The 16,735-nt window shown below is 37.6% G+C and overlaps 1 protein-coding gene across 2 annotated transcripts in view; it reads left to right on the top strand.

The window, feature by feature from the left end:
- The window catches only part of Nek4 (NIMA related kinase 4), a 56,314-nt gene that overhangs the window by 22,183 nt on the left and 17,396 nt on the right, over positions 1 to 16,735 (top strand). For both annotated transcript variants that reach the window (XM_085687748.2, XM_048421634.3), the window contains exon 8: positions 16,327 to 16,476. In XM_085687748.2, the coding sequence (XP_085543874.1) occupies positions 16,327 to 16,476 (150 nt within the window). The remainder of the gene's footprint in view (positions 1 to 16,326; positions 16,477 to 16,735) is intronic.

Raw genomic sequence — 16,735 nt, 5'->3', positions numbered from 1 at the left:
GTTTTAGTGTCTAGTTTCTTGAGTTCTTTGTATATTTTGGAAATCAGGCCTTTGTCTGATGAGGGGTTGGTGAAGATCTTCTCCCAGTCCGAAGGTAGCTCTTTTGTCTTACTGACGATGTCCTTTGCTTTATAGAAGCTTCTCAGTTTCAGGAGGTCCCATTTATTCATTGTTTCTCTTATTGTCTGTGCTACTGGGGTTCTACCTAGGAAGTAGTCTCCTGTGCCTATGTCTTGTAGACTACTTCCCACTTTCTCTTCTATCTGGTTCAAAGTGGTCAGATTAATGTCGAGGTCTTTAATCCATTTGGACTTGATTTTTGTACATGGTGATAGATATGGATCTACTTTCATTCTTCTACAGGTTGACATCCAGTTATGCCAGCACCATTTGTTAAAGATGCTTTCCTTCTTCCATTGCACACCTTTAGCTCCCTTGTCGCAAATCAAGTGTTCATAGGTTTGTGGGTTAATATCTGGGTCTTCTATTCGATTCCATAGGTCGACTTCTTTGTTCTTATGCCAGTACCAAGCTGTTTTCAATACTGTAGCTGTGTAATAGAGTTTGAAGTCAGGGATGTTTATACCTCCAGAAGTTCCTTTATTATATAAGATTGTTTTGGCTATCCTGGGTTTTTTTTTTGTTTTTCCATATAAAATTGATTATTATTCTCTCAAGGTCTGTGAAGAAGTTTGATGGGATTTTGATGGGGATTGCATTGAATCTATAGATTGCTTTTGGTAGAATTGCCATTTTTACTATGTTGATCCTCCCAATCCAAGAGCAGGGGAGATCTTTCCATTTTCTGATATCCTCCTCAATTTCTTTCTTCAAAGACTTAAAGTTCTTGTCAAATAGGTCTTTCACTTCCTTGGTCAGGGTTATCCCAAGATATTTTATGCTATTTGTGGCTATCGTGAAAGGTGAAGTTTCTCTGATTTCCCTCCCTGCTTCTTTATCCTTTGTGTATAGGAGGGCAACTGATATTTTGGAGTTGATCTTGTATCCTGACACATTACTAAAGGTGTTTATAAGCTGTAGGAGTTCTTTGGTAGAGTTTTTGGGGTCGCTCATGTATACTATCATATCGTCTGCAAATAACGAGAGTTTAACTTCTTCCTTTCCAATTCAAGTCCCCTTGATCCCCTTATGTTGTCATATTGCTATTGCTAGAACTTCAAGCACTATATTGAAGAGGTATGGGGAGAGTGGACAGCCTTGTCGTGTTCCTGATTTCAATGGAATGGCTTTGAGTTTCTCTCCATTCAGTGTGATGTTAGCTGTCAGCTTGCTGTAAATAGCTTTTATTATATTTAGGTATGATCCTTGTATCCCCAATCTCTTCAAGACCTTTATCAGAAAGGGATGTTGAATTTTGTCAAATGCTTTTTCAGCATCTAATGAAATGATCATATGGTTTTTTTCTTTCAATTTATTTATATGATGGATTACATTGATAGATTTGCGTATGTTGAACCATCCCTGCATCTCTGGGATGAAGCCTACTTGATCATAATGGATAATTTTTCTAATGTGTTCTTGGATTCGGTTTGCCAGGATTTTGTTGAGAATTTTTGCGTCGATGTTCATGAGTGAGATTGGCCTGTAATTCTCTTTCTTGGTTGTGTCTTTATGTGGTTTTGGTATCAGGGTAACTGTAGCTTCATAAAAAGAGTTTGGCAATGACTCTTCTGTTTCTATATTGTGAAATACCTTAAGGAGTATAGGTATCAGCTCTTCTTGGAAGTTCTGGTAGAATTCTGCAATGAAACCATCTGGCCCTGGGCTTTTTTTGGTTGGGAGGTTTTTGATAACAGCTTCTAATTCTTCGCGACTAACAGGTCTATTTAGATTGTTCACCTGGTCTTGATTTAACTTTGGTAAATGGTATTGATCTAAAAACCAATCCATTTCTTGTACATTTTCCAACTTTGTGGCATATAAACTTTCGTAGTAAGATCTAATGATTCTCTGAATTTCCTCTGTGTCTGTTGTTATGTCCCCCTTTTCATTTCTGATCTTATTAATTTGAGTGTTCTCTCTCTGCCGTTTGATTAGTTTGGCTAGGGGTTTGTCGATCTTGTTGATTTTCTCCAAGAACCAACTTTTTGTTTCGTTGATTCTTTGGATTGTTTTCTGTGTTTCTATTTTGTTGATTTCAGCCCTCAGTTTGATTATTTCCAGTCTTCTACTCCTCCTGGGTGAGTCTGCTTCTTTTTTTTCCAGAGCTTTCAGGTGTGCTGTTAAGTCTCCAATGTGTGCTTTCTCTGTTTTCTTTAATTGGGCACTTAATGCTATGAACTTTCCTCTTAGCACTGCTTTCATTGTGTCCCATAGGTTTGAGTATGTTGTGTCTTTATTTTCATTAAATTCAAGGAAGACTTTAATTTCTTTCTTTATTTCTTCCTTGACCCAGGGATGAATCAGTAGTTGACTGTTCAACTTCCACGCGTTTGTAGACTTTCTCGTGTTCGAATTGTTATTGAATTCTAACTTTATTCCATGGTGAACCGACAAGACACAGGTGGTTACTAGTATTTTTTTTGTATCTGTGGAAGTTTGCTTTGTTACCGAGTATGTGGTCAATTTTCGAGAAGGTTCCATGAGCTGCAGAGAAGAAGGTATATTCTTTCCTTTTTGGGTGGAATGTTCTATAGATATCTGTTACGTCCATTTGATTCATTACCTCTAGTAATTCTCTTATTTCTCCGTTGAGTTTCTGTCTGATTGACCTGTCCATTGGTGAAAGAGGTGTGTTGAAGTCTCCTACTATTAGTGTGTGTGGTTTGATGACTGCCTTGAGTTCTAAGAGTTTTTCTTTTACATAAGTGGGTGCTTTTATATTAGGGGCATAGATATTCAGGATTGAGACTTCCTCCTGATGAATTGTTCCTGTTATGAGTATGAAATGTCGATCTCCGTCTCTTCTGATTGATTTTAGTTTGAAGTCAATTTTGTTAGCTATTAGAATGGCCACACCTGCTTGTTTCTTAGGTCCATTTGCTTGGAAAACCTTTTCCCAACCCTTTACTCTGAGTAGATGTCTATTTTTGTGTTTCTTGTAAACAGCAGAATGTTGGATCCTGTTTTTGTATCCAATCTCTTAGTCTGTGCCTTTTTATAGGTGAGTTGAGTCCATTAATATTAAGTGATATTAATGACCAGTGGTTGTTGATTACGGTTATTATTTGTGTGTGTGTGTGTGTGTGTGTAGTAAAGTTTGTGTGTTTCTCTTCTTTGAGTTGTGGTTGTGAAGGGTCACTAGATGTCTGGGTTATTGTAGGCAGTGTTGGCAATGTTGGATTCCTTGGGTTGCGATTTTCCTTCTATTACTTTCTGTAAGGCTGGATTTGTGGCTACGAATTGTTTAAATTTATTTTTATCCTGGAATATTTTGTTTTCTCCGTTGATAGTGAACGATAGCTTGGCTGGGTAGATTAGTCTGGGTTTGCATCCATGGTCTCTTAGTTTCTGCAGTACCTCTATCCAGGACCTCTGGCTTTCATGGTTTCCATAGAGAAGTCTGGTGTAAGCCTGATAGGTTTACCTTTATAAGTTACTTGACCTTTTTCCTTTGCAGCTCTTAATATTCTTTCTTTAATCTGTATGTTTTGTGTTTTGATTATTATATGGCGAGGGGATTTTTTTTTTATATAGTCTATTTGGTGTTATGTATGCTTCTTGAACCTTCATAGGAATATCATTCTTTAGGTTGGGAAAGTTTTCTTCTATAATTTTGTTGAATATATTTTCTGGGCCTTTGATCTGCAATTCTTCTCCTTCTTCAATCCCTATTATTCTTAGATTTGGTTTTTTTTATTGTGTCCCAGATTTCCTGAATGTTTTGTGAGGAGAATTTGTTGGATTTGCCGTTTTCTTTGATCAGATCGTTTATTTTCTCTATGGTATCTTCAGAATCTGAGATTCATTCTTCTATCTCTTGTATTCTATTGGTTATGCTTGATTCTGTAGTCTCCGTTCGTTTACCTAGGTTTTCCATATCCAGCCGGTTCTCGGTTTGTGTTTTCTTCATTGCCTCCATTTCAGTTTTCAATTCTTGAACTGTTTCCTTTACCTGTTTGATTGTTTTTTCTTGGTTTCCCAGGGTATCATTCATGGATTTACTCATTTCTTCAAACTTTTTGTTATACTTCTCATCCATTTCTTTACTCATTTCTTCAAACTTTTTGTTATACTTCTCATCCAATTCTTTAAGGGAATTATTCATATCCTGTTTAAGGGACTCTAATGCTTTCATAATGGCACTTTTTCCCACTTCTTCTTGATTAAGGTGTTCAAGTCCTTCTATTGTAGGGTCGTTGGGATCTGGTGTTTTCGTGTTGTTTTTCAGGTTGTTGGAGGAGGTCTTGCCTTGGCGTCTGCCCATCTCTTCCTTCAAATGCTCTCTATTGGATCTTCTGGTACCGGGTCAGGTTCCGTTTTTGGGCAGGGACTTCACTGACAGAAGGCCTACCTTTCCTCAGGCAGGCTATTGAAACACAGGCACTCCCTCTTCCAGGTTGCACCTACAGCCCAGGCCCAGTGCACAAGGCAGCTGAGTTGGGGAAATTTTATGGCCCCAAGGGGAAGGGAGAAATATAGGACGGTGTGCCTGGATGGAAGCTGGGATGGCAGGCGGGAGAGCTTAGCAGGTGGAGCCACCACTGCAGGGTGCCCTGAGAGTCTAGGGGGTCGGGTAAAGCCTGAACTCTTCCTCGCCCGGCTCCTGCCGCGGGCCAGAAGCAAACTCACCCCTCCGATGACTGTCTGCTAGAAGTCGGTGCCCCTTGCTGGTCAGGAATGTCACTGAGCTGACACAGGGCCCACCTGTCCTCAGGCAGGCTTCTAAAACACAGGAACTGCCTCCTGCCAGGATGTGCCTACAGCCCAGGCACAGAGCGTAAGGCAGCTGAGCTGGGGAAATTTTATGGCCCCAGAGGGAAGGGAGAAATATAGGAAGGTGTGCCTGGATGGAAGCTGGAATGGCAGGCGGGAGCCATGAGTTTAATTTTAAATAATTGTTTGTTTAACTTAGAAAATATCACTGTGAAAAAAAATATTGTTGTGGATGTAGTGTGTGTGTGTGTGTGTGTGTGTGTGTGTGTGTGTGTGTGTGTGCACGCACATGCATGCATGTGTGTGTCACAGACACCATGACCTGGGTGCAGATGCCAGAGGACAAATTTATAGAGTTAATTCTGACTTTTCTGTGGGTTCAAGGAATCAAAATCAGGTCATCATGCTTTCATGGCAGAGCAGCTTTTATTCACTTAGCCATCTCACTGTATCTATGTTTAACGTTTAAAAAATGTTTATTGTATGGATGTTTTGTCTGCATGTATATCTGTGCACCTCTTTTGTGCCTGTTGCTTGTGGAGGCCAGAAGAGGGCATCAGTTCCCCTGGAACTTGAATTATACCCGGTTATGAGCTACATGTGGATGCAGGGAGCCAAATCTGGGTCCTCGGGAAGAGTAGCCAGTGTTCTTAACTGCTGAACCATCTTTCTAGTACCCCTACCATGTTTTTACTTCCTAAGAGACTGCAGTGCTGTTTTCTAAAGCAACTGTAGTTTTCTGCTTCCCAGTAGTGATAAATGAGGATCCTGCTTTCTCCAGAATTTTTTATAAGGACTTATTATTGTCCATTATTTTTAATACTGTGACCAAACACAGTGTTTCATACATGCTAATCAAGTCCTCTGCTACCATTCTGCACCTCATTCTGCAACATTCTGTCCAGTGTTGTTTTCCATCAACACAGAGGCTTCACTTCACTTCTGCTGTTGTAGCTCGCAATTGCAGCTCTATAGTTACTGGGCTGCTTCTCTTGAGTGGCCTGGCCACTCAGGCTGCGGCTTGGAGGAAATTCTGTTCCTGCAGGCACCGACTATTTCACTACTGCCAAATATAACTTTTAATTAAATCTCTATCATCCTATTTACCAGTAAGACTCAGGAGTCAAAGGCTGGGGTGAAAACATGCTAGCTCAGAGAGGTTCAGTAACAACTAGCCGACCTTCTCTCTTTGCCAGTGTCTCCAAAAGAGAACATCTTTTGGCTCCACTAAAAGAAAAACAACCCATACCACACGAGTTCCTACCTACTACTTTCTGTGCATCTCTCTATTGTCTTAAAGCTGCCCTCTGACGCTCTATGATTACTTTCTGTCAACAAGTTGCTAACATGGCCTTTTGACCCAGGGCTGATTTTAGTGACACAAATGCAAACTCGGGATTCACAGTATGATCAAAAATCCTGCAACATTTCCCTCTTTTTGTTTAAATAAAAAGGAAATGTCTTAACACTAACACAGCAAAACTATATACAATAAGAACAATTATCAAGTAAGAATTAAATTCACAATATCTAGTTCATTTGCATTTAAATTCAGAGAAATTACTCTATTATCTATCCTACCTTTATGAGTCCAGAGTTTTATAACCAAACCATTTTCTATCATAACTTGGATTACCATCCTAAATGTATCTATTTAGATTTTAAAATGTTTTATTAGATAAACAACTGAAGCTTTTATGTGTCTCAACTTACAAACTTTACATGTTTAAGTTTTTTTCTGAATTTTATAACAAAGAAAATGGTATAACTATCTAGCCTTTAACTTAAGTAAACAGGAAATGCAGAGCAAACAGCTTTCCAAGCTAAAGAAATGACAGAGACAGCTTGCTTCCTGCACAGTTACCAAAGGTTACTCGGCAACAGTGTGGCATCATTCATCATTGGCCTAAATACCTAGAATATGTGACAGACTGTTCTGTGAAGCAGGAATTTTGAAGGACTATACTACCTTGTCTTGACAAAGTTCCACAGTCACCTTCTTTTATGTCCTCCATGTCCAGGTTTAACAGCATACTGTCAGCAGTCTAGGCAAGGAAAACAAACTCCATATGGAGAAACTTTCACAGATTTCTTAGAAAGATTGACTTTTGCAATAAATAGAATGATACCAAATTCAAAAGATAGACAAAAAATAATAGAATCTCTGGTTTTTGAAAATGCCAATGCACAATTCAAAAGGATAAGTAGGCCATTAAAGGCAAGATCAGCACCCTTGGAGGAATGGATCTAAGATACAATCAATATTGAATCTCATCTCATAACCATGATGATGTTTGGATAGGAAAGATGATTTTCAGAGGTTTGAAGAAAAATCAAAATATCAAGTGTTTCAATTGCAATAAACAAGATCATGTAAAAAGTGATTGTAAACAGAGTGTTCCTAGAAACAATGTTTTTTCTAAGCATAATCCAAATAAAACACCCCTCTTAGATGTTCTGAATTATGCAGAGTTGTGGCAAGGGCAGGCATTGAACTAATGAATGTGTATCAACAAGGGACAGTCAGGGTAGCCCTTTGCCATCAGAAATGTCTTGAGAGGTCTCTCCCAGTCCCCCATGCCAAATTTGATTCAGTCATTTCTTGTCATCATGGAGGAAACTCCTTCCCAGAACAATTAAAGAACCTAATGCCTATTGTAAGAAATATACTGCTTTGGATGCTAGAAAAAGAAGAGAGAACAACAAATTGAGGAGAAACCATAAAGTAAATATTTTGGAAATTTTCTATAAATGAACAAAGACCCAAATTAAAAATATGAATAATGACATCTTTGAAGATCTTATAGACACAGGTGTGGCTGTAACAATAATTGTACCAGAATCTTGGCATCCAAATTAGCCTCTTCAGGAGGTAAATGTTCAGCTTTTAGGGATTGGAACATTATCTTAGGTAAAACAGAGCACGAGATGAATTGAATATGCAGGGCCAAAAGAACAGAGAGGAATATTAAAACCATATGTGGCTAATATAGAAATGAGTTTGTGGGGATGTGATTTGTTACAGCAATGGAATATTCAGATTAACATTCCCCCAATCTTAGAAACAAACCATAGTTAACATGTTTCTGGGAAAAATATTAGACGGTATTATAAAGAATAGTCACTGACCATTCAGGTTATACAAGAACAGGGCACAGCAGCTGCTGATCTTCCAAAGGCACCAACAGCCCTACCTTTAAAATAGTTGACAGACAAACCTGTATGGGTTAAGCAATGGCCTTTAACAATAGAGAAACTGCAGGCCTTAGAACAGTTGGAACAGAAACTGCAGACTTTAGAGCAGTTAGTACAGGAACAGCTAAATGCTCAGCACATTGAAGAATCAACCAGACCTTTGAATTCTCCTGTGTTTATTATTAAAAAGCAATATGGGGTACTGGAGAGATGGCTCAGAGGATAAGAGCACTGGCTGCTCTTCCAGAGGTCCTGAGTTCAATTCCCAGCAACCAAATGGTGGCCCATAACCATCTGTAATGAGATCTGATGCCCTCTTCTTGCCCACAGGGATACATGCAGGCAGAATATTGTAAAATAAATAAATGGAAAATGGAGAATTGTAAGAGATCTAATTGCTGTTAATAAGGTGATTCAGCCAATGGGGTTTCTATAGTCTGGAATTCCTTTGTCTTCTCTATTGCCTAAATGATGAACTCTTATAATTACTGATTTAAGAGCTTGTTTCTTCACTATACCTTTACAAGAAAAAGAAAAAAAAATTGCCTTCACAGTGCCTACTTGTAATAATTCTCAGCCTATTAAGAGGTATCAATGGAAGATTCTCCAACAGGGACCATTAAATAGCTCTACCCTGTACTAATATGTAGTACATCAGCCATTGGAAATGATACATAAGCAGTTTCTCAATCTGTAGTCTACTGTTATATGGATGATATTTTACTGATTCAAATGTAACTACTTTAGAAAGAATATTTGAAGAAGTAAAAGAAAATTTTGCCTTGTTGGGAATTACAAATTGTTCCTGAAAAAATATAAAGAGGAGATTCTATTAATTATATAGATTATAAAATAGGTTTACAAAAAATTAGACCCCAAAAGATGCAAGTTAGGAGAGATTGATTGTAAACTCTTAATGACTTTCAAATATTGCTAGGAGAAATTTCCCATCTATAGCACACTATTGGGATAAAACTTGATGACCTGATTAATTTAAACAAAACTTTAGATGGTGGCAAGGTCTCAAATAGTTCCAGGGAATTTTCAGCTGAAGTGGAGAGAGAATTGGCTTTGGGGAAAGAAAATTACAGGATGCACATGTAGATCATTTGGATCTAGAGCTTGATTGTATTTTGGGTATTTTACCCTCTAAGCATTTTTCTACAGGAATATTAATGCAGAGGGAAAATATTATCTTAGAATGGATATTTTACCACATAAACCGAGTAAAAAATTAAAAACTTATGCGGAAAAAGTCTTTGAGTTGATTCTAAAAGGAAAACTGAGAGTTCATCAATTAGCAGGAATAGACCCAGCAGAAATTATAGTACCTTTTACTAATGATGAAACTGACAAATTATGGGCAGAAAGTGAACCTTGGCAAAAAGCTTGCAGTAATTTTTTGGGAAGAGATAAACAACAAATATCCCAAAAGCAAGAATTCAATTTATAAAGAGAACTAACTGGATCCTTCCTCACATTGTATGGAGGAATATTAATATCTGGAGCCCCTACACATTATATAGATAGAAATAAATCAGGAAAGGCAGGTTACAAATCAGAAAATTTAAGTAAAGTATATCAAAGCATTTATGTCTGTCCAAAAGTCAGAATTATATGTTATTCTCATAGTATTAATGGATTTTATGGAACCTCTTAACATAGTTACTGATTCTCAATATGCAGTGTTGTTTTGCATATTGAAAGTACTGAATAAAACCTGATGGTACAGAATTGACTTTATTATTTATTCAGCTACAAGACATAATCAGGAGTAGGAATTATCCCATGTACATAACACACATCCGATCCCATATGGGTCTGCCAGGTCCTCTAGCACAAGATAATGAATAAAATGATCTACTATTGATAGGAAATATGCTGGAGGCCTCAGAATTTCATTAAAAACATCATGTCAATAGCAAAGGTTTGAAAATAGATTTTCCCATCACTTGGCAGCAAACCAAGGAAATTATAAGGAAATGTCCTACTTGTTCTTTATACAACCAAACTCTGTTTCCTGTAGGAAATAACCCAAAGGGTGCTCAAAAGAACGAACTCTGGCAGATAGATGTGTTCCATTTTGTAGAATTTGGAAAATCAAAATATGTACACCACACCATTGATAACTATTCAGGATTTGAATGGGCAACTGCTTTTTATTTCAGGAAAGGCTGATTCGGTAATTACACATTTGTTAGAAAGTATAGCTATCATGGTTATACCTACAAATTAAGACTGACAGTGTTCCAGCATGTCTCTAAGAAAATGTAACAGTTTTTTTGCTTGTTACAATATAAAGCACATTATAGGTATACCACAGAATCCTACAGAGCAATCAGTTACAGAAAGATCAAATCAAACTAAATGATATGCTAAATAAGCAGAAAGGGATAATGGCCTCCAGAAATAGATTGCATAATGTTTTATTAACTTTGAATTTTCTAAATGTCAATAAAGGAACAACAGCTGCCAAAAGACATTGAATAATAGAAAAAAAGCTATGGAATTAAATAAACCTGTATACTTTAAAGATGTGTTGGCCTCAGAATGGAAACCAAGATATGCGTTACACTGGGGAAGGGGGTTTACTTTTGTTTCCACAGGAGAATAAAAGATATGGATGCCATTAAAATTGATAAAGATTCTATTGAACAAGAGAGACCTCTTAATTAGAAGAAGTGTTAGATAGTTCATCAAACAACATAGCTGTGTAATCTAAACTAACCTATAAAACTAATAAATGCTTTTGCCAAAATGATGCCTCCCTCAAATTGGGTTGGGGAAGGGCTTTGTTTTTGTCCTTTCAGGAGAATGAAAGCATCCAGCTAAGTAGTCTGAAGACCACTGAACAAATAAGACATGTGACGACAAAAACAAACAAACAAACTCATCCAGAAAAAAAAATCTCAAGAGTCAATTGGCCTATTTGTATATCACATCTCCAACAGAATAAAATTTAATAAATCTTCTCAAATATTTATTTCTGCTTTTCTCTATAGGCATGTAATCCAAATGTTCTTTTTGTAGTCCCAGTTCAATTGAAATTTCAGTTGCCTTTGGAGTTGGATTGTGGCTCTCTCCTTCTAAACCCAAGCATGCCTGTTAAAGTAAAATCCAAAATCTCTGTTTCATGTCAGAAGAGCCACCTGATAAGGGGCAGAAGAGAAACCAAAATTAGAAGACTATTTTGGTTTTATTTTGACTCTTCAATTTTTTTCTTAGGATATGAATATTATCTCAAAACTTATAAGATTGAGCTGGAAAGATGGTTCAGAGGTTAAGAGCACTGATTGCTTTCCCAGAGGTCCTGAGTTCAATTCCCAGCAACCACATGGTTCCTAACAACCATCCATAATGAGATCTGGTCCCTTCTTCTGTCCTGCAGGCATACATGTAGGCAGAACACTGTATACAAAATAAATAAAGAAATTTAAAAAAAAAACTTATAAGATTGGGGCTGGAGAGATGGCTCAACGGTTAAGTGCACACTGGCTGTTCTTCCAGAGGTCCTGAGTTCAATTCCCAGCAACCACAAGGTGACTCACAACCATCCATAATGAGATCTGGCGCCCTCTTCTGGCCTGCAGGCATACAGACAGTCAGAACACTGTAGTATACACAATAAATAAATCTTTTAAAAAACTTATAAGATTTACACACACACACATATATAATACTTTTTGTCATAATATTAATGGTCATATAGAGTACTAACAAATTCTAGAATAAGGCTTCATCTAGCTTCCTATACATGATTTCAGGTTTGAGTCTCTATCAGGCAACTAGAAATTAAATTTTTGTACTTTGGGTGTACATAATAAATATTGATCCTTTAACCTATTTGAGATATGCTGCATATAACATTTAAAATATTTAAGTTTTCAACAGTGAACCATGACCACACCTAACAGCAACCTCAGAAGTCTCCAAAAGGATGATGGGACCTCACAGTGACAATTCCACCAGGATAATGATAACATCACTAAGCTGAAAACACCACCTGAAGATTGGCTTTGGACTGCAAACTATTCAGGACAGTTTTGGGGTGGCTAGCTGAGATGATCCAGCCTCACAGACTGCTCTAGCCAGGATTTGAGACAAGCTCTGCACTTTCCCATTACACAGAGACTGAACAACAAATGATACAGCTCTCTCTTCCAGGACTTGACAATTAACCCAATTGTCTTTTTAGGATCCCCTAAAGATGCAGTTGTCCCCCAGACAGCAGGAAGTAACTTTAAGAACATAACACTCACATTCCCAAGAGTTGGGGTGGGCTGTTTTTGGTCTTTCATTGGGTTATAGATATTTGTCATAGTTTAGGGGGGTTAATTACAAGTTGCTATTGGTAACAGTCAGGAAAAAAAGTTAACACAAAGATGAGATTCAGGATTCTTTTTTGAAAAGTAAAAAGGGGGATATAGGTATGATAGGATGAAAGAACATATTATTGAATCTACTTTTAAAAAGCAGCTACTTGTTTTAAATACTCTACATTGATATGGATCTTTATATATTGATACAAATTTGAGATTAATTTTGTTAGAACATACTGTGCATACATTTCTAATCTTGTTCAAGGTACTGTACCTATACAGCTCATTTAACAATGCAATGCTAATTTCTAGTCCTTGAAAGTTATTTTTACCAATTAATTAAGATATAAAGAAATGCAAGTTAGTAGTTAGTCATTAATCAGTCAAGGTCAGAGATACATTTTTAGATAGATTGATCTTCAAACACTTCAGAGATCTACTGAATATGGCATTTAATATGATTTAATAACATAGGTTCTTTTTTTTTATGACAATGAGATGTTTCTGCCCCTGGCAGCACCAGTCTTCTTCAGAGAAGATGCTGGGCATTATAGAAACTCAACATGGAGTTTATTTTCTCTGTGGCAAAAGTTAGTCACTGGACAAGAAAGTACTCTTGCGTTAACTGCTGACAGTATGTTGTCCAAATTGGGCAGGCAGGACACAAAAAGAAAGGACTGCCAAGGGGGCCTGGAGAGATGGCTCAGAGGTTAACAGCACTGGCTTCTCTTCCAAAGGTCTAGAGTTCAATTCCCAACAACCACATAGTGGCTCGCAGCCATCTATGATGAGGTCTGGTGCTCTCTCTGGCCTGCAGCCATACATGGAGACAGAAAGTTGTATACATAAAAAAATAACTCTTTATGGGAAGTACACCTGAATGCATTATCACAGGAGACTACTTCCTAAATATAACCTCAACAGCACAAACACTGAGAGAAACAATTAATAAATGAGACCTCCTGAAACTGAAAAGCTTCTGTAAAGGAAAGGACACGGTCAACAAGACAAAATGACAGCCTACAGAATGGGAAAAGATCTTCACTAACCCCACATCAGACAGAGGTCTGATCTCCAAAATATACAAAGAACTCAAGAAATTGGACACCAAAAGATCACATAATCACATAATCCCATAAAAAAAAAATGGAGTACAGACCTAAACAGAGAACTGTCAACAGAGGAATCTAAAATGGCTGAAAGACACTTAAGGAAATGTTCAACATCCTTAGTCATCAGAGAAATGCAAATCCATTTTACACCTGTAAGAACAGAACCTGGAAACAACCTAAATGCCCCTCAACTGAAGAATGGATAAGGAAAATGTGGTACATTTACACAATGGAGTACTACACAGCAGAAAAAAATAACAACGGCTTGAATTTTGCAGGAAAATGGATGGAGCTAGAAAACATTATTTTGAGTGAGGTAACCCAGACACAGAAAGACAATTATCACATGAACTCACTCATAGGTAGTTTTTAAACATAAAGCAAAGAAAGCCAGCCTACAAACCACAATCCCAGAGAACTTAGACAACAATGCGGACACTAAGAGAGACTTACATAGATCTAATCTACATGAGAAGTAGAAAGTAGAAAAAGACAAGATCTCCTGAGTAAACTGGGAGCATGGGGACCTTGGGGAAGGGTTGAAAGGGGGAGGGGAAGGCAGGGAGGGGAGCAGAGAAAAATGTAGACTTCAATAAATATCAATAAAAAAAGAAAAAACTCTTTGAAAGAAAAGAAGGAAGGAAGAAAGGAAGGAATGACTGCTGAACTTCACCAAGACAAGGAGGGACAGCTCTTCAGAATACCCTACTTCACAGAGAAGTCTGTCAGAGATGTGCTAGGCCTATAGACTGAAGATGGAACCCCCAACATTACAGAGGAACTTTGGGTGACTGTCCAGGTAGCCATCTGTTTCTGTCATTTCTCACATTTTTTTGAAAGTCATTTGCTTGCACTTGCTACTTACTCAGATAATATTACTTTCTTCTTAGGTCTCTGATTTAATTGAATACTTTTTAGTTATAGTTTTCCTTGTTACCAGATTCAGTAAAGAAATTCACTAAAGTGTAAAGTGTGTAAGGTTGAGAGACACTGTAAGATAGTTTTGGTAATGAAAGTTAGAATAGAAAGTGAATAAGGTACAACCTTTTGTGCTCATCAAGATAGGATAGATATGGAGTCTTTTCTCTGAATTTGACTAGACATTGTTGATGTAGTGTTGCCTGTATATATTGTATATAGTTATTGTACTTATTGTATACAGTTTTTCTTATATTAGTTATAACCTTTTTATTTTAGAAAGAAAAGGGGGTGTGGTGATATCTTGTTTATACTGTAACAAATAAACCTTACCTGAAGTCAGAGGACAGAGATAGTTGGGCTTTTCCCAGCTAGATTTTAAAACTTAAATTGACCTGTTTTTACCTATGTTCTGCCATGTGGCTTGGTTATCTCTCCTCTGTATCGTATGTCTGACTTCTTCAGTGTCTCACTGGCATGTCCCACACACCTAGATTTATCTTGAGTTCCTTTCTCTGCCCAGAAGTCCTGCCTATTCTCTCCTGCCTAGCTACTGGCCATTCATTTCCTTTTTAAACCAATTACAGTGACACATCTTCACAATATAAACAAATACTCCACAGCAGTCCAGCTTTGTGATTATAGCTCTTGGCCTAAAGGTCTGTGGTAGAGTCTTAATGTATTGGGGTTTTTTTTAGAATTTATTTTTATTACTTTTAAATTATTTGTGTCAGTGTGTGGGTATGTGCACATGAGGGCAGATGTCCTATGCGGCCTGAGGCATCAGGTCCCCTGGAACTGTGAACCACCTGATGTGGGTGCTGGGAACTGAACCCTGGTCTTCTGTAAGTACAGTACATGTTCTTCCTCACTGATCTGTCCCTCAGACCCCGCAGTGTGGCTCTGACTTGCATCTTCCTAGGACTCGTGTGTAGAGGATCTTTCTATACACGGACTGGTCATTTGTGTACTTCCTTGGAGAAATAGTGTGTATAGAATCATTGGCAAATTATTGAATATTTATTATTATGTATGTGTTTACCTGCATGTATATATGTGTACCATATGCATTCCTGGTGCCCATAGAAGTCAGAGACAGGTTTGGGGTCCCCTGGACCAGTTAGAGACAGTTGTAAGCTGCTGTGTGGTTGTTGGAAACTGAACTTGTCCTCTACTAGAGCAGAAAATGCTCTTAACCCCTGAGCCATTTCTCTAGCCCCTCGCTGCCAATTTTTAATTGATTTATTTCTTTTTTTATTATTGAATTGAAAGAATTCTTTATTCTAGGACCACATCTTATGAGACACAAGATTTGACAATATCCCATTCTTTAGGCATCTTATAACTCCTATTTAATTTTTTCTTAGTGTTGTTGACTACACCTAGGATATGAGGCTGCTAGGCAAATACTCTGCCATTGAACTACACCCCAAACCATAGTCTTATACTTTTTTCTTAAATTTATTTCTAAGCATTTTATTTAAAATAATTGTTTTTGTTTGAGGCAAGAGAGTAAAACACTAGAGCATGGTTAAGGCCACCATTTCCTGTAAACATAAGCATTCATTTCGAGAAAGAGAATACTTCCTTCTCACTTCCATTTTACAATTATTGTTTTTTTAATTTATGTGATATGTAGGTGTTTTGCCTTCATAGATGTCTGTGCACAGGTATGTACCCAGTGCCCAAGGAAGCCAGAAGAAGGTGTTAGGTCCCTTGGACCTGGAGTTGCAGACAGTTGTGAGCTGCTATGTGGGTGCTGGGATTTGAATGCAGGTCCTCTGGAAGAGCATCCAATGCCCTTAACTGCTTATCTATCTCTCTAGCCAATCATTTTGCAATTTCAGAAGTAGGCATGGAGAGTTTGGCATTTGAAGTCCTAAAGATTGTTCTGTTACTCTTTGCAATTCTTTTGTATGTTTCTTTACTTTTTTATTTCTTTTAAGGATCAAGTTACTGATGGATGTATGATAGAAAAACAGGACAGTATCCCCTCAAGATTCCAGCCACACAGCTCTGTGTCTGAACCTTCCGTATCTCGACAGCGAAAGCAGAAAAAAAGAGAACAGACTGACCATGGTCAGGCAAAAAGCCAGGTAAGCATTCTCTTTGCAATGAGTCATTGTGCTGTTTGAGACACAGCTCTGGGAAGCTTGACTTTTGTTTAGAATGATTAACCATTGCCAAAAAGTGCAGAAGAAATGCCAAGAATGAAACAAGAAATTGGGCAAGGATAAGATGCTTAAGTGGGTCATTTTGAAAGCTAAAGGAACGGGCTGTTTAAATCCTTTGTGTTATGTTGCTGAACATGTATTTTCTTTTAATATGTTTTCATGACTATATGTATATGTGTAT

This window comes from Myodes glareolus, chromosome 5, assembly GCF_982192425.1.
Source record: "Myodes glareolus chromosome 5, mMyoGla1.1, whole genome shotgun sequence".
NCBI classification, from domain to species: domain Eukaryota; kingdom Metazoa; phylum Chordata; class Mammalia; order Rodentia; family Cricetidae; genus Myodes; species Myodes glareolus.
Note: the sequence above shows the minus strand (reverse complement) of the source record. Positions and strands in the feature narration are given on the sequence as shown.